We start from the raw sequence: 21324 nt of genomic DNA, 5'->3' as shown, positions 1-21324 counted from the left end.
GATTAAGTATAAGTAACTGAAAACAAAATATTTAATAAGTAGAATTTCCTTCATTCTACTATCATGTCAAGCACTTTATAAATATCTAATTCAAGTCAATAGTTTAAGAGCTCTGAGTAGTACTTGACTGCCAGGAATGTCCTTAGTGCTTACCCTGGTGGTGATCCATATTATATTGTGCGCCACACAGTGCCCCTGTTTAAATGCAGTACCACCCTCACTGCTGCTACTTCTTCAGTCTCTGAAATATGTTATGCATCTTGAGCTGAATACAGTTTGTTTACTCAGATCCTACTCGCAGGCTTTGAGTGCTATGATTTATTAATGGGTAATGGTGCAGACTCACGTCAGCCATGAAGGCTCTAAAATCTGTAGTATTACTCCATCAGTTTCATTCAGGCACCCTTATGGTTCTACATACCTTACTGTTAATCTGTCTGCTACTAACTAAGCATTGTCTGCCACAGGTCAAGAGCACTGCCTTCAGTGTAGCAGTTATCAGAGCAGACTATCCACTACGACAAGTAATACTTGACTCAGCAATCTGCTTTCTATTATGATGGAAGCTTACATCATGATGTTATTTTCATTTGCACCAGAAAAAATGTATGCAAAAGCAAAGCAGCAATTGTTATCAGACACAGATGGCTAATTGTACTACACATCTTGTTCAAGCCATACAAACAAAACACTAATTTTGCTTTTTGCATCTGATTATCTCTTAAACAAAGTTTAGCTGATTCAAATTATTGTTTGCATTTTAAAAGTTATTACTCACTTCCTTACTATTTAAAGGAAAACAGTCCTTTGGTAATACTGAGCTGCTGTATTAATAGACTAGCAAATAAATTATAGTTTTATTTTCTTAACTCTACCTTTCTATGAAGTGCTAACAGACAAGTGACTCAAGAAATGCAGAAAAAAAGTTAAAAAAAAAAAAAGAAAGAAAAAATATTTTTTTTTCCAAACATAAACATTACCTTGAATTCACTGCAGAGGTCCTGTACTATCAGTTTGCATGTTTCACGTTCTACTGATGAAAGTATCACTGTTGCTTGTTTGGTTTCATCAGAATAGTTAGGCAACTGGCATAAGTATTCTCTGTGTGACAGAGAGCAAAGCAAAAATTATGTCTGGAATGCTGTTGACACTCTCTTTAGAATATTAAGACAATGAAAACTAATGAAGACCAAGGAAAACTCTGACAGCTGTAGCTAATATTAAATTATAAGAATATCTTATTTATACAGAGAAATAAGATCAGTATGAAATAAATGTTAGCAATTAAATAAACCTTTTTTATATGCAGTACACATTTTCCAAACAAGCAATCAGAAACTGAACTGATTTGTTTTAAGCTGTAACCAGGAATTCAGAAGGAATGGGACAAGAGGAGACATAGAGTATCATGCAGATGCAGTATTAAGTTTTACAGATACCACAATGCAATAAGGCTATCAGTAAAACAAACAATGGAAAGAAAATAAGCTCAGTTAATTAATAATAAATATCAATGAGAGTAAAATCAGTTATAAAGTACGCACAGTAGTAAAGCCATCTGAGTCATCTGTCCAAAGATCTGTTTAAAGAAAAGAACTTGATAGAGTTTCAAAATTTTGCAAACTAATATGATGAGTATTACATAGACTACACTATGCTGTTTCACAGAAAAGGCATGCAAAGAAAAGCCATTTTCAACTTAATTAAATTTACTGGGGGAGAGTTAGTTATATTAGCAAAGCTTTGTAACTATCTTTGCACAGGCAGGGTGTGGTTATTAAAAACAGAGGACTTCAAATCTACACATGACATAGACCTCTCTTTAAATATGGTTGTATCACAACGGCTGAAAGTTGCTACCATCTACAAATCTTAACAACAGTTAAGATTAAAAGCACGCATAACACATATTTAGTGATGGTGCATGTTTCCTGAACCAGTGTCTGCCAGCCAGAAAACAGTGACAGCATTAGTAATAACAAAAATTATTTTTCAGAGAAATTAGCTCTTCTAACCACAATGACAGAAAAGGTGAAAAACAAACCTCTCCTATCAACTCTATCCTTCACAATAGATTCTTTGGCAGCTGGTAAAGCAGTAATAGTACTTGATTGTTCCTGTACTGTAAGGAATCAATGGATTTATAATTGGATTTGCTGTTTATTTCTTATAAAACTCTTGTCTCTTTAAATAGAATCCTATGTCACACTTATATTTTTACTTTGAGTCTGGAGCTTTGTACATCACTTTGATAAATCTTGAATGGATGATAACAGGGAAGCCATACAGTTTAAAGTTAAGGGTTCCATGGCTTCATTACTATATAAATATCTCTTATCTGGAATGGAAGCATCCTAGACCCCCCCCCCATGTCATCAAACTCTCATAAAGCACCATTGGTGGAGAGGGCAAAGGGTAACAAATTCTGATAATTAAGATTAGTATTCATACCTAGGAGTCACTTTGTTTTGTGTAAAAGCCCTCCTCTCCCAGTGAATTCGTAAGACAGACCTTATTCTTTTGCCTTGTACTAGAAGAATATTTTAGCCTTCAGCTGTGAAAGAGATTTGACCTGAACAGACTGAATGTGCATCACAGTCAGGGTCAGGCTGACTGGAACTGATATGATACTTTCTGGGTGGCCTGTACTATTATCTCAACTGTTACTGGGGACAGTTACTTGGTAAACTGACACTACCAATTTGACTATATTAGAGAATAATACTTTGAAGTATGTTATTCATTCAGCTGATGTGTCAACCCTACATATTTATCCTGCATATGATTTTTCATTTTGAAGTTGTGGTCACACAATTGTACAGTTTGTACTTCTTGTGTAACTATACAACTGGTCATAGAAAGGCAAATTCTGAATGCATTGTACACAGGCAGCAATTTGAAACCTCATCTATAAGAGAAAATCACTCTTCTTGAAAGGATGCTACATCAAAAATGGACCAGTGTGGACTAGTGTGGTTGGTAAAGGTGTATTACTTGTTTCTGGGTGCACAATCATTTAGCTGTCAATGTTAGTGGGGGCTGCCATTTTGTGAGTTGACATTATGAGCATGACTGTGAAAAGAAAGTGATATTTGAAATCTGGTGTTCATTCATTGGAGAATTGACTAACAGAGATCTTTCCATGTACTGGATTTTTTTTCTTGTAATTTTTACGAAGTCTCCTAAGCTCAATGCAGACCTTATATAAGTTTATATATATATATATATATATATATATATATATATATATATATATATATATTTTATATATGTTGTAGCTTTCGGCTTTTCCCGGTTAGGGGTCGCCACAGCGGAACTCCGGTCCACTAATGATTGGCAGTAGATTTTTACGTACCGGGTTGCCAGTCCTAACGCACAACCTTCAATGAAGGTATGCCCATTCATGCATGTCTCCACACAGAAGACACTTTAGTTGAAAATTGAACAGGACAACGTCTTCCTGTGAGGCGACAACGCTACTGCAGCACCACCACTGCAGTTATATTATAATATGTTTATATTGCACATGCTTCTGATTTGAATGGTCTTAAATGACTCATTTCTGTCTCCTACTTTTATTTTACTTGTTCTGTAATCAAGTGCATTATTATTCTGTACTATCTGACTTAGAAGATAGACAGTTATTCAGTTTTCACTCTCTTTTTTTTCTAATTCATGTTATTTTATTTGCCTTTTTATAATCAGTGTCTATATAATACTTCATTGTTATTTGCTGTTTTATTTCTTGTCTTACATATGACTGGACCACCTATTTAGTCACACTAATTACTGTCATATTGTGTGATCTTTTCTCATTAATATTTCACATAACTTACTTCTAATGACTGTTGTATAACCTCGGCCTTATCCATTCTAAAGCAATAATTTCATAAGCATAAACAAAAAAATAATGAAATGTAGATTATTTTCAGATATCAACACATTTTCTTAAGTTATATTGAGCATATATGTGATGTAGGTTCTTTATAATAGCCCAGACTGAGGCCTATTCAGCTCAAACAAGGTTCTGACATCACAGCTTTGTCTTGCCCATAATGAAAGTTTTGGGTTATTTAGCTAGCGCAAAAAGGTCACAGAATTACATCTCATAATGTTAAGAGTCTCAGAAACAAAGGTTCCTCTGATTTTGCTCCTAAGGAAGCCATTAAGGACCAGGAGGCAAGCATGTCCTCTGTGGCTGTTCAGTTGCCTTTGTCGAGTTAGGGAGAAAAAATCTTGCTAGCATTAGGGAAGGGATCAGGTAATGCTCAGTCACTAGGCCAGTTTGAGGAGTTTTATTTGCTGTGAGGGGCTGTCCTTCAAACCCCTCTTTTTTTGGTGATCTCACAGAAACAAATATAAGGCTAGAGATTTGTCTTGTCATAAAGCAGATAAGGATGATTTTCTGGGCTTTGGTAAATCGTTATTTAAAGCCTTTCAGCATGTACATGCCGAGTCATATGCTCATTTAAAAGGAAAATATTTTCCTTTCGCTCCAATTCTGATCCTCCAGTTTGAGGGCCACGATGTAGACCTACACTTTGTTTCTCAAATTCCCAGACTACATTATGAGAAATCTGACTCTGAGGAAAGTTACTCTTCAGATTTCTCTCCTGAAGAGTTGTATTTGCCTGATACTATTGCCAGAATGTAGGATGTACTTAAGTGAGAACAAAAGAAACACTAGAATTCAGCAAAGATGTTATCATTTGTTGCAGGTGGATTTCTAGAATCTGCAGCTATTACTCTTGTGTTGTCAGACTTAGAGGTTGTGTTTTTTTGCAGACAGCATTTGTCTGACAACAGTCAGCCGTCTGCTCCCAGAAAGTCTGATTAATTATATAAGGAGCCCCACATCCACAAATTCTTTTTTTGTAACCCCATCTCAGATTCTGTAGGAATTTATGTGTCAAAATTAGTTTTTGCCAATCTCCTCATGGCAACTAACCTCGTTCCTTCTGACAATCTTGGAAAATCTTGACAGGTTGAGAAGAAAGTTTATACTTCTTCCACTTTAGCCTTCAGGATATTGAATTATCAGACTGACATGTTTAAGTTTTTGCTGGCTTCTTTTGACAATATGAAAAGGTTAATTGCTGACCTCCCTTCTTCAGAGACCAGGGCATCTATGAAGTCATTAGTAACCAAATATTCTCTAACGTGCTCATGACTGCTGATGCTGTTTCTAGTGCAGCTGTCACTAGGTCAGTGACAAGAAGACTTGCCTGGCTACTTTCTCAGAACTTACCAGAGGTTGTCAAAGCTGAGATCTGAAAGCATCCCTGGATAAAGAGATGTTATTTAGTCGTTCCTCTGCTGAGGTCCTTAAAAGGTTGGAGGAAAGGGGAAAAAGTTAACTTAGGAGGTTACCCAGATTTTTCAACCATTCTTGCCAAAATATTACAGTAAACATTTCTTCCATTTCAGGTTCCTTTTTCAGAAAACAGAATTAAAGACTAGAGTTCCCAGCAAGGCACAGACAAACAAATTTTCAAAAAAACAGTGGTAGGATGCTAAGAAGATAGACTATATTCCCTTCCCACCTTGGGAATCCTGTAGAGCTTTCCCAAGTCTAGGTCTTTACTTTCCTCTCTAGCACCAGCTTACTTCTGACACTTGGGTTCTGAGAATCATTCCAAAGGCTAAGACTGACACTGGAATTCCATTCCTACTTTAAAAGGGATTCCTCTTCATTCAGCCAGTCAAGATTCCCTCCTTCTCTAGACCAGATGCTGTATCAGGGGGGTTATAGAACCTGTTCCCCCAGAAACGAGGGAAAAGATTTTATTTAGGGATTTGTCTGGTGCAGAATAAAGAATCTGGAGACCAGTCCTAGACCTTTCTTTCTAAACCTTTACATCATGTTTCAGCGTTAAAGATTTCAGGCACTTTTTATGTTTTCTTGTATCTGCTTTACACTGAAAGTTTTCTGTTTTTTCCTTTAGTTTGTTAACAGCAATGCATCTGACTTCTGTAAAGCCAATTGCAAGTTGCAGGGCATTCACATTTTTTCACATTTAGACAGATGCTTTATTCTTGCAGATTCCTTTCAAGTTGTCAGAAATCTCTGACTTGGATAAAAAAAAATTCTCGGTGTGGGTTTTTAGGTTAACACAGAGAACTATTCACACATCTAATCTCATAGGAAAGTACTTGTAGGATATCTACTGGACATATCCCTCATGATGGCTTTTCTTCTTCAGAGCAAAGTGGAATGTTACAAGGAACAGTTTCTGATATTTTCCATCCAGAATTTGGCATCTGCCATGGAATATCTCAGACATTTAGGTTTCATGAGCTCTACTATTCTCATGATTCCTTTGGTTAGACTTAACATGAGGAATATTCAATGGTCTGTCTGATCTGTTTGGACCCAACACAGACACCCTCTTTCACTTAAAATTCCAGCATTAGTGTTGTGAAAAAAAGAGTTCCTCTAATGAATGTATCGGTTGTCTATTAACCCAGGTGTCCCTTTTTCTCTTCCAGCTCCTACTCAGTCTGTAACCACAAATGCATCAGACTTTGTTTGGGGAGCTGTGTCCAAGGAGGTGAAAGCCTAGGGCCTCTGGAAAAGCAAAACAAAGCACATAAATGTCAGCAAAATTATGGTTCTAATAATTGCTCTCAGATATCTGGTGTACTCCAAGCCTCTGCAAGTAATCACACAGTCAACACCACAGTGATGTGGTATGTAAACAAACAAGGCGGGACCAGTTCCTATCACCTTTGTAACTAACTATGATAGCCTGGGAATTAGAGACTCAGTTCATTCTGTCCCTCAAGGCAACCAGCAACCAACATTTTGTCAACATATAGCATATGTCAGACAAGTTGAACAGGACAAGGATAGACCCTCTCCAATGGGAATTGCACTCAAAAATCTTCCAGTAATTGGGCCATCTATAGGGAAATCCTCAAGTAGTTCTGTTTGCTTCCAGCCATAACAGACATTTGAAGAAATTCTGCTCCAGGACACCTAGCACACAGGCCTGAAAGACAGATATGTTTCATTTCCATTGTCAGGAATGTTCCTGTATACCTTTCCACCCTTTCTTCTGATAACCACAGTTCCACTAAAGGTGCAGAAGGACTCTCCAAAGACAACTGTGGTGACTCCCTTTAGTCCCAGCCTTCAGTGGCTCTCCCTTTTTCTGAAAATATCAAACGGTGATTACCACAAGCTTCCTCACAGAATCAACTTATTCACATAAGACAGGGGTTGCTTGACACACCCCAACCTTCAAGTTTTTATTCAATTACTGAATTATGAATTTTAATATCTTTTACACACTTTTTTTTTCCAAGGATATGCAGCAGGTATTAAAAGAGGCCAAAGAAACCTGTACTAGAAAATCATATATAGGTAAGTGGGAAACAATTCTAGTCAGTGCCATGACAAGAACCAAAACCCTCTCAGAGTTTATATTCCCTGGTTCTGCAGTATTTGTGTGAGTGATTATCCTCTGGCCTTTCTTATTCTTCTATCAAAATTCACCTTTAGGTAATCTCTGTTTGTCTAACTTTAGAAAGTACAGTTTTGTACCTACCATAAATGTAGATGTTCGAGGATCCACATTGCTGCAGTCCTAACTATTGGGTAGTCCGCTGTCCAGTCGGCCCGAATACCAAAGTATATGGCTGACGTCGGTCACGGCGCATTAGACTGACGTCAGTACGTCAGGGTACTAATGCGCATGACCGACGTCATATCCTCAGTCTTTTCTTGCCCCAGATGTCAGAAGACCCTAAAAAGACAAGGCCAAAACCAAAACACACCAAACATACCTGCACCAAAAATATATATACAATATATACAAAGGTACCAGAATATAATCTCACCTACACAACCACCCCTAAACACAGAGGGGAAGGAGGGAGGGTAAATTGGACTGCAGCAATGTGGATCCTCGAACATCTACATTTATGGTAGGTACAAAACTGTACTATGTTCTTCATTCCACATTGCTGCAGTCCTAACTATTGGGTAGAATCCCAAAGCAGAGGTAAGGGAGGCTGGCAAATCATAAGGAAGCAGGAGCTGATAACATGCCTTGCAAAATAGCTGTGGCAAAACCAGCCCTAGACTTAGAGTAGAGAGGAAGGTGGTAATGCTTAGAGAAAGTATGCACTGAACTCCAAGTAGCTGCCTCCAAAATATCCTTAGTTGCCACCCCTTAGAAATGCTGTTGAAGTGGCAGTAGCCCTAGTGGAATGAGGCCTAATCCCAGCTGGAATCTCCTTGCCATGATGGGAATAACAAAATGCAATGCAAAACCCAATCCACCTAGAAATAGTTTGTTTTGACACAGGCTTGCCCTGAACTCAAAGCAAAAGAAACAAACAACTGCTGAGACTGTCTAAAATCCTTAGTCCTGCTCAAATAATAACGCAATTGCCTGTGTACATCTAAAGTGTGCAAAATCTTTTCCCCTTTATTTTGGGGATCTGCATAGAAAGTAGGCAAATGAATAGTTTGGTTTAAAGCCACACTAGAAACCACCTTAGGCATAAAGGAAGGATTAGTACGTAATGATACCCTATCCTTATAAAAAATCAAAAAAGGCTCAACCGCCATAAGGGCCTGTAACTCAGAAACCCTTCTTGCAGAAGTAATGGCCAACAAAAAAGCAGCCTTCCATGACAAGTATTTCAGTTCAGCAGTAGCCGCAGGCTCAAAAGGTTGTAGAGTAAGTTTCTCCAACACAAAATTGAGATCCCAAGCAGGAGTAGGAGCTCTACGTGGGGGTCTTATATTCTTTGCCCCTCTAAGAAATTGCTTGAACAAAGGATGTGAAAACAATGGTGGGTCACAATCATAGTGAGCTGAAATTGCTGCAGCATGAATCTTAATGGAAGAGAAAGACAAACCTTTGTCCAATAACTCAGTAAGATATTGAAGAGCCACACTCAAATTAGGCTCCGAAATCTCCAAATTCTTCACTGCAGACCAAAATAAAAATCTCTTCCATTTTTCTGCGTACACTTTCCTTGTACTAGGTCTTCTGGCTTCCATAATCACATTTAAAACTTGTTGAGGAAGCTGAGACCTGCTGTCTTTCAAAACAGAATATGCCAGGCTGTTAGATGAAGAGAGTGAAGCTTGACATTGAGCAGATGACCGTCCCTCTGAGACAACATGTGTGGAATCAAGGGTAAAGGCCATGGAGGCTTCCTTACCAGACTCCTCAGTAATGGGTACCAGTGCTGCCGAGGCCAATCTGGAGCTATTAAAATTATCCTTGGCTTGTCTTGTCTGACCTTTAGAAGCACCTTTGGGAGAAGAGGTAGAGGCGGAAAAGCATACACATGAAGATTTTTCCAACTGAAAGAAAGAGCATCCACTTTCCAAGCTGTGTGATGAAATCCCTTCGTGCAAAACTTTGGCAGCTGGTGGTTTAGTGGAGAAGCGAACAGATCTATGTCTGGAGTTCCCCATGACACTGTCAATTTTTGAAATACATGAAGATCCAGTTTCCACTCGTGGGGATCCATGATTTGTCTGCTTAACACATCTGCTAAGGAGTTCTGTGCTCCCGACAGAAACCTTGCCTGAAGAGTTAGTTGCAAGCTGAGCGCAGTCTCCCATAAAATCATTGCTTGCCTGCACAATGGGTAAGAATGTGTTCCCCCTTGTTTGTTGATGTACCACATGACAGTTGTGTTGTCTGTTAGAATCAACACCTGCCCTGGAAGAAGTAACTCCTTGAAAGCCATTAATGCAAACTGGACTGCTAACATCTCTTTCATGTTGATATGGAGATGCTGTAGTCTGGCAGGCCACTTGTCTTGTATCCACTTTCCATTTAGATGAGCACCCCAAGCAATGTCTGAGGCATCTGTCGTTAGAATCTGACTTGCCTCTGGCCGGGTCACAGAGAGTCCCTTGTTTAGGTGACATTCCTGAGCCCACCACAAAAATTCCTTTTGAATGCAAGGTATTATTTGAATGACAGTGTCCAAATCCTGGCAGTGCTGTGTCCATAGATTTTTGAGATACCATTGTAGCTTCCTCATATGCAGTTTGGCATTGGGAAGCACCAGAATACAAGATGCCATGAACCCTAAGGCTTGAAGGACTGTCCTTGCAGTCAGCCCGGACTGAAGAGATAGTTGATGGAAGTAACTGGAAAGATTCTTTTGTTTGTCCGGGGTTAAAAGGCCATCTGGGCTGCTGTATTCAGTCTCACACCCAGAAAGCACATGTCTTGAGAGGGTACTAGACTGGACTTTATTTCGTTCACAGAATACCCTAGGCATCTTAGCACTGCTATGACATATTCCAAATGCTGTAGAAGGTCCTCCTTTTCTTGAGCCAGAATCAGGCAGTCGTCCAAGTAAGGATAGATTTGAATTCCTTTTAGCCTGAAGTAAGCTATCACTGGAGCCAGAACCTTTGTGAATACTCTGGGTGCAGTAGATAAGCCAAAGGGCAATGCAGAGAACTGATAATGAGAATTTCCAGCTCGAAAACGCAGATACTTCCTGCAACGTAGTCTTATAGGCACATGAAGGTAAGCTTCCTTGAGATCTAAAGTTACCATCCAGTGATCTTTGCCCAGCAGAGGTAAAAGCTGTTGTAACGTCAACATTTTGAACTTGGGAATGTCCAGATAAGTGTTGAGGATAGATAAATCCAAAATTGGTCTCCACGTGTTCCCCTTCTTTGGTACTAGGAACAGGCGAGAATAAAATCCTAGGCCCCTTTCTGGCACAGGAACTGACTGAATGGCCCCTATTTGGAGCAACAGAGAAATTTGCTTGTGAGCCTCTGTTCGTTGTAGAGGAGGAATGTCTGGCATGCCTTTGAAAGGAGACAAGGTATGGAAATAAAACCTGTAACCATGGTGAATGATATCCAGAACCCATCTGTCTTGGGTAATTAAATCCCAATTTTCTTTGAAAAGAGACAGCCTTCCTCCCAGAGGTGCTGCCAGGCGAGAATGTACTGGCAGCTGAAAAGGCAGGTCATTGGGTCTGCTTACGAAAGGACTGACCCCTGCCCTCACCAGAAGTCTGAGCAGGAGAACTCCCTGTCCTAGGCCTAAAAGAACCTAGAGCTCTGCCCCTACCACGTCTAGACCTACCCCTAGACTGGGAATCATAAGCAGGATAAGTCCACCCCTTAGTAGGCCAATTTCTACTAAACTTCGGAGGCTGCACCTGCAAAAAATCCTTAACAGTTTGCATAGACTTAGCCTTGTCCTCCATTTTCTTTAAAACTGCTTCCACAGGCGAACCAAACAACACATCAGACTGTAAAGGAGCATCCAAAATCCTTGTCTTAACATGCTCAGCTAAGTTCTGATCTCTCAACCAGGCGAGCCTACGAAGAACAGAACCAGTGGCAGCCACCCTCGAGGAGGCCTGCACAGCATCAAAACCACACTGCAAGGAATGCTTTCCCACTTGTTCAGAAACATGAACTAAATCCTGCAACTCTTTACACTCAATACCTTCAGCCAGAGCATCCACCTTAGACTTCAATTGTGAAAGGAGATAATTCTGATATTTTAACATATGAAACTGACAATTCAACGCCTCATGGCTAAAGTGGAAGAAGTGTACACTTTCTTTCCCCATCTATCCAAAGCCCTTGCCTCTTTATCAGGAGGAACAGGATTTTTAACCACAGAAGCCTTCACACCTTTAGGCCCCTGAGAGACAGTTTCTGGGTCTGCCCTAGGACTCTTAAAAGATACTTATGGGCGTCAGGCACCCTATAGTACCTATCCGGTTTAACTGGGGCAGGAGGCAAAGAATCAGGATTTAGTGAAGCCTCTGCAAAAACATCTTCTACCACATTCAGAACGGGAGGTATAGCTAAAGGCCTATGCTGGGGTAAAAACAAGAATTCTCTAAGCCTCTTCCTGGAATCAGAGAAATCTTGACCTTCCCATTTAAAATGCTCCCTCATGGAATGCAGAGTCTCTGAAAAGAAAAATCCTCAGGAGGCGAAGCTGAAGGAGTAGAATCATCCACATCAGAATCAGAATAAGGAGGATACTCCTGCAAGTCTTCAGTCAAGACTCAGAAGCCTCCGAACATTGCTCAAAATTCTCAAACTCAGGTTCCACCCTAGGCCTCTTATCAGGAGGGGGCATAGAACCTCGAATCATTGTAATCAAATCCTCTGCCATTTTTAGCATATGCTTCTTAGGCAAAGACCCTGAAACACTCGGAGAAACCCCCACTGAAGCTAAAGTAGGCCTGCCTCTTAAAGAAGCCTTAGAAACAGAAGGCGAGGCCTTAACCACCTTAGGAAGAGAGGGAAGAACAGCCACCTGAGAAGCCCCTTCAGCCTGGCCTACTTCCTGAGAGGACACATCCTGTAACAGTAAAGTTTCTCCCTGAGACTCCAAAGAAACTCCTGGCAGAACCTCCGGCTCCACTGAGCCTTCTAAAGAACCGACATCCGGGACTTTCGGTTCTTCCATTCTAGGCTTCCCTGCTTTGTCCTTGTGTTTTTTGGCTGAAGCGGGCGTCGGAGCATCCGACGGCATTTTATAATTACAACGCTTCCCAAACACTAACCTGGCACAGTCTAACCTTCTCTTAATAGTGCGTTTGTTAAATCTAGCACAAGAGCGGCATCCAACAACGTCGTGCTCAGGCCCTAAACAAGGTATACACAAAGTATGGTAATCCCTATGAGGTATCTGTTTCCCACAAGAAATACAGTTATTCACTTTTTCTGACATCCGGTTAAATACTGAGGCAAGAAAAAACCAAAATATTCCCCAACGGGGTACTTAGCCAACTTTGATTCGGTCTGAAACTCTGACTTCAGAAACTTTCAGAACGCCAACCTGCACTCGCAAAATTGCTTCTGCATCGGACCATGCGGCAAAAAAGACTGAGGATATGACGTCGGTCATGCGCATTAGTACCCTGACGTACTGACGTCAGTCTAATGCGCCGTGACCGACGTCAGCCATATACTTTGGTATTCGGGCCGACTGGACAGCGGACTACCCAATAGTTAGGACTGCAGCAATGTGGAATGAAGAACATCACCCCCTTTCTACCCTACCTGAAGTGAAACTGTTTTTTTTCTCACTTCAGTCTACCTAGAAGGCTGATGGCTCCTTCTTGGGATCTTATTTTTGTGCTGGAAAAACTTACACTGTATCTTTTTGAACCTGCTCACAAAGCTATTTGAAGTTCTTATTTGGAAAACAGCATTGGCCATTGTTCTGACTTTTGCAAGATGATTGTCTGAAATAGAAGCTGTTATACTAAATCATTCCTAGCTCATCTTTTACAGAGATAGAGTAGCACTGAGAACAAATCTCTCCTTTATACTTATTTTTTTTCATAATCATCTGGAGCTACTCAGTTCATCTCCTTGTTTTTTTTCCCAGAACCAAAAAAAAATGAAGGAGAAACAAATTTGCACAGTCTAAAGGTCACTGGCACCTCAGGTACTAGACTGACAAGACAAAAAAAAACTTTCTGGACTTCTGCTGAACTGCTTATTTACTGTGAAGGTAAGAAAAAGGGACAGTCAGTGCCAAAGCAGACAAGTTTCTAAATATTTGTCTTACGCGTTTCTTATTCTCATCATAACAAGACAATTTTGGACAAAATCTGTCTACTCTATCATGGCTCTGGCTACTTCTGCTTTTTGGAAAGGGACAAATTCTAGAATTATACAAGAGGCAACAACTTGGCCATGTGTAAACACCTTTAGCAAGCACTACAAATTAGATTCCTTCTACATTTCCAGAACAGGCTTTGCTGGGGCTATTTTCCAGGGAATATAGGCCTCTGATCCTTCTTCCTTTTTCATTTCTTTGTCAGCTGTGGTATTCATCCCACATACCTTAGGCTATTGCAACAGTGATCTAATGATGAGCGTAGTACAATTGTGAAAGTAAATTTAACATAACAATAGAAGTTTGTGTAGATCATTGTTGCAGTAGCTGCACCCTCCCTCCATCCCCCTCTTTTTTGCTATTGTTATATCAAAGAGTGATACTGTTATCATTACTGTTCCTGTCTGGCAGGGCTCTAGCCTCCCTCTTCTGAGGAGGAAAGTTTTGATGCTTTGGTGCCTTAGCCACTGGCTTTGTACTGCTCTCCTTGCACTGTACAGCGCCAGGGGTGTGTGGAAGGTGTCCTAAATCCACTAGCTAAAGTGATTTTATCTGGACTTATCCTTTATACTCTGAAACCTTTAAAACATGGTAGAATGTCCTCATATAGCTTAGGCTACTGCAACAGTGATCTATTCAAACATCTGCATTTACAATACATTTACTTACACAAATGTACTTTTTATCACCTCTCACAATCTATGACTCTGTTTCCATCTGCAAACTCGAATAAAGAATTTGATTTCTAATACTGAAATATGTATTCTTGGGTGAACGGTTTAGAAAAGTGTTGTATTGTGGTGTTTCATATAAAAAATTGTCTTGAGGTTCAGAGTGCTTTGTAATAACTTGTTTGAAGGCTTCTATGCAGCATGACCTCTATTTATATGACAAGTTCAGCTTTCACAGTTTACAAGTAAAAGTTTAACTTCACAGAAACAATAAATTATATGAAGGTAAAAACCTAAAGCATATTTTCTTGGAAAATACAACCTTCTTGAATTGAAATAAGCAACAACAATAAGCACATTATATAGCAAAACATCAGTGCATTCCCAGAAACTTTAGGAAATTCACCCTGTAATGCTTAGAGAACCTATAATTGCATGGCTCTTTGTAATCTTGTGGTAATAACAGGACATGAGTTCACATGGCTTCCTGAATCTGAGCAGTGCTTTTAACATTTCACAATGATTTTAAATTATTTAATTGATCAATTTATGTATTTATTCTTTGTTATCAGGGTTAGTCCCACAAAGCTTAGCTTCTTTTCATGGGAGACCCAACATGGTATTTATACTACTAGGGAAAATTTGACCATGGCATCAGGGAACTACCCTACTCTTTTTGATAGGTGTGATGGGAGATTTTACATCCAGGTGAGCTACACCAACTCAAGCAGATGGAGCCTTGGTTTAATGTCTCATCTGGAGGGTGATAATAAATGAATGCAAGAGTAAAGAGAGAAGAAAAAGCAGACTTCACAATATTAACATTAATACTCTAATTCATATTAATAGACATCACAAAAATATTTCATTATTTGCTCTTTATTCATACTTCAAGAAGGTAGGGAGTTGAATTTAAAAATGTACCATGCCTCTTTTTTTACAGACAGTATGAGTAACATCTGGGACAAGGAAACTATGAGTCAACATTTTTAACAAATCTGAAAGGCAGACATGACTATTTTAGAAAAGGTGGTTTCACTGATGATATTAGACATGTGGCTGGATTCAATAAAGCCTACTTGGTCTGTTTACACTGTGTGCACCTCATGGAACAATGTGCACATGGTAGCCCACTGTTTTGGATTCAATACGTAGCACTACACAGTGTGTAGAGCCATGCACAGCCATGCAAACAAGGTAAACACTGTGGTATGCAAATTACAGCATAAGGGGCTAAATTGTATGCTAATTAACCAATCCAAGATGGAGGAGCTATTCAACAAACAATAAAGCAACCGTGCAGACTCAGTGCTGATTTTCCCTGTGAATTCCAAAACCTATTGCAATACAGCCACAAAAGGAGTCTACACAGAAACAATGTTAGGGGCTGCTGTTGCTTTAATTCATGTGCATGTGCAACAAGCTGACGTCTATGCTGCTGCTGCTGCTAATAGACCAAGGCCAAGAAAGAAAAGAGTTTTCAGACCCCAGGTAACTTATCACAATCTACATTATGTGGAAATTTTAGAGTGCTACAGGGTAGACAGAGATGCACTACATGAACTCTGCAACTTCTGTTGTCTTCAACTCAGAGCCAGGGCAAGTCAAGGGCAACCCATCCCAGTGGAGACAAAAGTATGTGTAGCAGTTAGAATTTTAGCTACAGGTACATTTCGGGGACCAAAGGGGACATGATGAGGATATCACAGGCATCAGCATCCAGGATCCTCCAACTCCCGAATGCTATACTCCAACATGCTAGTGACCACATATATTTTCCCCATACTCCTGAGCATAGGGACAGAAATATGCAGGAGTTCTACCCTGTAGCACAATACCTTGAAGTACGGGGTGTCATAGATTGCACACTTGTAGAAATGAAGGTACCACCCAGGGAACAGGGAAGGCTCTACATTAATAGAGAGGGTTTTCACTCTATTAACTGCCAAATCCTGTGTAATGCCATGGAAGTTATCTTGAACGTGTGTGCTGGCAAACCCAGGCAGTTACCACGATGGACCCAGCAGATGATGTGGCTGATGTACACCCACAAGGATGCTGTCCCCCTCCCAGCAGACACTGTATCACAGACTCCGCCCATTCCAATGTGTCATTCATCCAATCCATTGAATCGGCAACATGGTGGAGGAAGTCACACATGTCAGCCTGCGCCACATCTACAACCCTAATCATTTCTCTGGAGGAACTATGGGAATGTGTCTGTGCCTTTGTGATGGCCAAAACAAATGTTGAGTGGCACAGGAAGAGACTATGAGAATGTGTCTGTGCCTCTGTGATGGCCCAAAACGAATGTTGAGTGGCACAGGAAGACACACCTGGATCAGGTGGAGGATGAACAGCAGGCCTCCTCCGAGCACCCCTAGCAACCCTCTTGTTTGCCACCTCGCCCACTGCCAGAGTCAACAGGCACTGAAGCCACAGTAACCACACTTACCTGATCTATTGTCTAACCTTCCATCTGTCCAATATCTGGGGGCTCACTGGAATGGGTAGGCATAGGCTTACTGGCTGTGTCTGATGGAATTTCAGGGGATGGCTGTATGTCAACCTCAGTGTCAGATTCAAAATCTGTACCCCCTGGCTGTGCCTCTGTTTGGCCACCATTATCATGGGAGTCTGCTGATACTCTGACATCAAGTTGTAGAAATCCCACACTTCCACTGTCAGGATCACCTGTCATAATAAGCAACAAAATCAGGAAAACATTAACACCCACACTACTATAGACCAATATATGCTAACAAAATAAAGGTGGTGCCACTATTACACAGCACAGCAATACACACAACAGTCTTGACATCATCACACATGAAATATTTCTTTAGACTGCTCATCAGTACTGACATAAAAATGTTTGGCTTACCATGTGCAGATGATGGTATGCTCCCTATGCAGGATGGTCTTGGAAGAAGTTAAGCAAAAGGTAAGGACAACATCATCACAATTAACAGTAATGCAGGGGGTAAAACATTTTGCCCATTATGTGTCCATTAACTATACTTTCAACAAGAACGTGTATGACAAGCCCAACCTAAGCCCCATGTGTAATCAATCAGAATGTGTTGGTAACTGTAGCAATCTTCAACCCCCAATCAATTTTTTGCTAAACCAAACTAAGGTATTGTTGTAGATATTTTACTATGCAACAGTATTTAACAACTGAGATACAAAATCCTACCTGGAAGCTTCTCCTGGGACATACTTGCTGTCCCCGAGACAGTAGCACCAATGTCAAGGACATGCTGTTCTGCACTTTCCTGGGATCTATCTAGATCCCTGACAGTGGCCAGGAACTCTTCATTTGCTCTTAGTGGTGGCTCTGTAGCAGGCTTCCCTCCCCAGTACCCATCCAATCATTGGTCACTGCAGCTGCTCTCCTCCGTGCAGATGAGATATTGCCAGTGGTTCTGTGATGCACCTGATCACCTGATCATATGTCATGTTATGCTAGCCTACTGAATTCACATCTACAACTATATGCTGCCAAATTTGCAGACTGTCTGACATATCTCCACATCCCCTCTCAAGCAGAAAGGCACCATGTCGCCTAAAAGCTTCCACAATGACCTGATTTTCAGGGTCACTGAAGGGTGGTTTTCAGGGCTTGAGACAGCTGGATGCCATAGTCCTACATGCCCTAAAACACAACAGAACGATAATACAAATAGGTATTACATAACTGCAAAATAACTGTTTCCAGATAAAACAGAAAATGTAGCATTTTAATATTACCTGCTGGAGAAACATAAAACAATCTAGAAATTTGAAATATGAACAACAGGTTGGATACCAAAAAAAAAAAGGAGAGTAACAAAAGCAAAATATCCTTGTTTCTGCAATGACAGAAATGCAGCTTTTCTCCCCCTCCTCCAAAAGAACAGGCAAATGACAGGCACATTTTGCTAACAAACATAACTGAAAATGCTAAGAGTGATATCAAATGAAATGTCCCTGAAACATGTCTATAGATTTTACAGAGAACATTCCATTTTAAGGTATTGACAATCATGTATACCTGTGAAATGCCCTGACAAACATGCCCATGCCATCAGTACACTGCTAACTAATGTGTACAGAAAAAAGTGTATAATTTGCTAATCAAATATATATATATTAAACAGATTTTTCTGAATGACATTTCAGCATATGCAATATATAGCTGAAAAACGCAGGCATGCCCTCTCAGGTTCAACAATCTTCTGTGCAGATATATCTCAAAATAAGAGAGTCTTTTCTGTGTTCTTCACATAAACAGGTCTCCTCACCTTAAGGTTCCCTAGTTACATGGTTGCCTTTTTATGGTGTAGATTCAGGGCTGTCAGCCCAATAAATATGCAAATGAGGTGCAACCTCATTAAAATTGCTGAATCCCAAATACTTGGCTCTGTGTAGGAGATGTAAACATAGTGCAGGCACTCCCTCAGTGTTTGTTGCTAATGGATTGCAACGGTGAATGATTACTGATAGGGAGAATGAAAACACAATAGCAATACAGACTGCCCTAACTCCAGTGGGTGTGTCAGGTTAGACTTCCAAAGTGTATAGAAGTAATTTTATAAGGGTTAGAAATGTAAGTAAATACACAATTCACAGGTTCTTTTCATTAACATCCAACCTCCCCTTCAATTGCTGACAGCTGTATATTATACCCATGTAATATTCTCACACATTTTTAGGACAAGGATATAGAATGCCTTGCAGACTGCATGTCTCAGATTACTGGTCAGATAAGACAAGAATGTACAACAAACACAGGTAAGACAGAGCTACATTTTCGCAAGCAATAGTCATAAATGGTTTTTTGATCACTCGGTGCACTACATCTGAAATTAATACATGTACAAATAACTGTTATATGGTTTGTTAGTACTGTGGATGGTGTTGCAGCTGGTGATATGCAGAATGATTTCAGTTCCTTGTGGCAAAGTAGTTTGTAGGAGCAAAAAGAAATGAGGCACCCTTACTGTATTCTGAAAGTTCATTGGAGTGAGATTTCAAATCCAGACCTATGTAGAAATATTTCATGCGTATTAACAGACATTTTGTAGTGTTTATTTCATAGATTTCCTTTCTTCATTTGAACTACTTTTCCCTCTTATTTACTTTTCAGTTCCCTGCTGCAAAGCTGTTTGTGTGGCAAGGAAGGATAAGGCACCCTAATTATGTTCTGAAGGTTCATTGGAGTTTGCATTCAAATCCAGACCTATGTAGAAATATTTCATGTGTACTAACAGGCATTTTGTAGTGTTTATTTCATAGACTGCTTTTCTTCATTTGAACTACTTTTCCCTTTTATTTAATTTTCAGTTTCCTGCTTCCAATCTGTTTGTGTGGCAAGGAGAGATAAAGCACCCTTACTGAGTTCTGAAGGTTCATTGGAATGAGAGCTCAAATCCAGACCTATGTAGAAATATGTCATGTGTACTAACAAACATTTTGTAGTGTTAATTGCATAGATTTTTTTTTTCATTTTAATTACTTTTCCCTTTTCCTTATTTTTTCTTTTTTTTTTTTTTACTGCAAGTGTTTGTGCAATGTGCTGTTTAGCGCAAACAAGAGAAATGGAGAAAAATTAATGTCAGGTTTGGCTGTGCTTATCCTGTTTCGCACAACACTTAGCAGTGTGCAAACTGGACTAGTGCACTACACAGGAAGCAGACAGAACACCTGCAGACAGGGCATCTGTAAAAACGCAAAGGTCAAAAACAATACATTGTTGCAATTTTTGCTTTCCATCACCAAAAGCCACTAAGCAGCATTGCACAGCAGTTAGCAAGGTTCCCCAACACCTGCAATCACAAAACACCTGCAGACAGCCAATTATTAAAAATGGATGCATTTGATTAATTCTGTTGGGCACAGCGCAAACACGCTAAGTAGCATTGCATGGTAGTTAACACTGGGAACTTAAGAATGAGTAAGACATTATGGAAATGGCATGCAGATAGTTCTGTGGCAGCAGGTGTAAGTGTAAGGCTGGAGTACAGATGGTCCTGGGTTCTAGTGCAGGCTGTGCAACCTATTTTACTGTTGTGACAGTGTAGTTAATAACAATGAACAGAAAAATAGAAAAATACTATTTCATCATTCTTGTGGAAACAGGTGTAAGTGTAGGACTGCCACACACATGGTCCTGGGTTCTAATACAGGATATTCCAGACAGTTTTATTATTGTTCCACTTACCATTATATTCACTCTCATTTATAACACTTTAGATAGTGCAGCTGCTATGACTTGTTTGTATGAGGGATAATACACCCTTACTTTGTTTTCAGATGTACGACTGAAAGTATACTGTCTACTAGTTATATAAGTATACTTCTGCTATCTGGGCATGCATCCTCTTTACAATTACATAAGACACATATACAATTGGATGTTGTATAAGAACCTTGTCAAGTCACACACATACATGTGTAGCATGTCCAACTGTCAGCTGTATTTATAAATGATTCCTGACTATGTCTGAGCAGCACTTCTTGTATGGCAAAGATGGAAAATCAATGTTGTGGAAGAAAATGTTTTGTCCTTTATGCCTAGATTTGAATCCCACACTTTAAAAATCAATTTTGTCAGTGTATAAAGCTCAAAAGAAATGTGTCAGGTCATGACATTTATGCCCCCAGTGCATGTCTGCAAACTTATCTCACTTAACAGTTACCTCCCATTTTCAATATATATTTCCAAGCTACAGCAGCAGACACCCCTCATACTAAGGTCAAGTGTGTGATTAACCTTCCTGTTTTAAGTATTTATGTCAACTTGGCTTTTCACTGCTGCTCTTCACTTAACACCGCACAAAAGCAGTTGGCATTGTTGATGGATTTGTGCACTACCAATAAATGCAATAACTGGAATTGGCAGGAAAGCATCATTTTCCATTGCTCTAGGTTGGTGTTAGAAATAGCTGGAGTTAGTGGGGAAGCTACCACATTTAGGGCACACAGGTGGGGTGTCCAGGATATTTACTGGACTCCTGGTAAAGCACCATAGACAAATGCTTCTGCAGGCTGGTTATGGTTCCTAGTAGAAA

The 21324-nt window shown here is 39.9% G+C and overlaps 1 protein-coding gene across 1 annotated transcript in view; it reads right to left on the bottom strand.

Moving 5' to 3' along the window:
• Positions 1-21324, bottom strand: part of LOC122804078 (tumor necrosis factor alpha-induced protein 2-like) — a 284869-nt gene that overhangs the window by 120757 nt on the left and 142788 nt on the right. Inside the window, exon 3 of the mRNA XM_044073737.1 lies at positions 981-1101. Coding sequence (XP_043929672.1) covers positions 981-1101 — 121 coding nt within the window. The remainder of the gene's footprint in view (positions 1-980; positions 1102-21324) is intronic.

Source organism: Protopterus annectens, chromosome 6.part0 (genome assembly GCF_019279795.1).
Source record: "Protopterus annectens isolate FY-2018-M chromosome 6.part0, PAN1.0, whole genome shotgun sequence".
In the NCBI taxonomy this organism is placed as follows: Eukaryota; Metazoa; Chordata; order Ceratodontiformes; family Protopteridae; genus Protopterus; species Protopterus annectens.
Note: the sequence above shows the minus strand (reverse complement) of the source record. Positions and strands in the feature narration are given on the sequence as shown.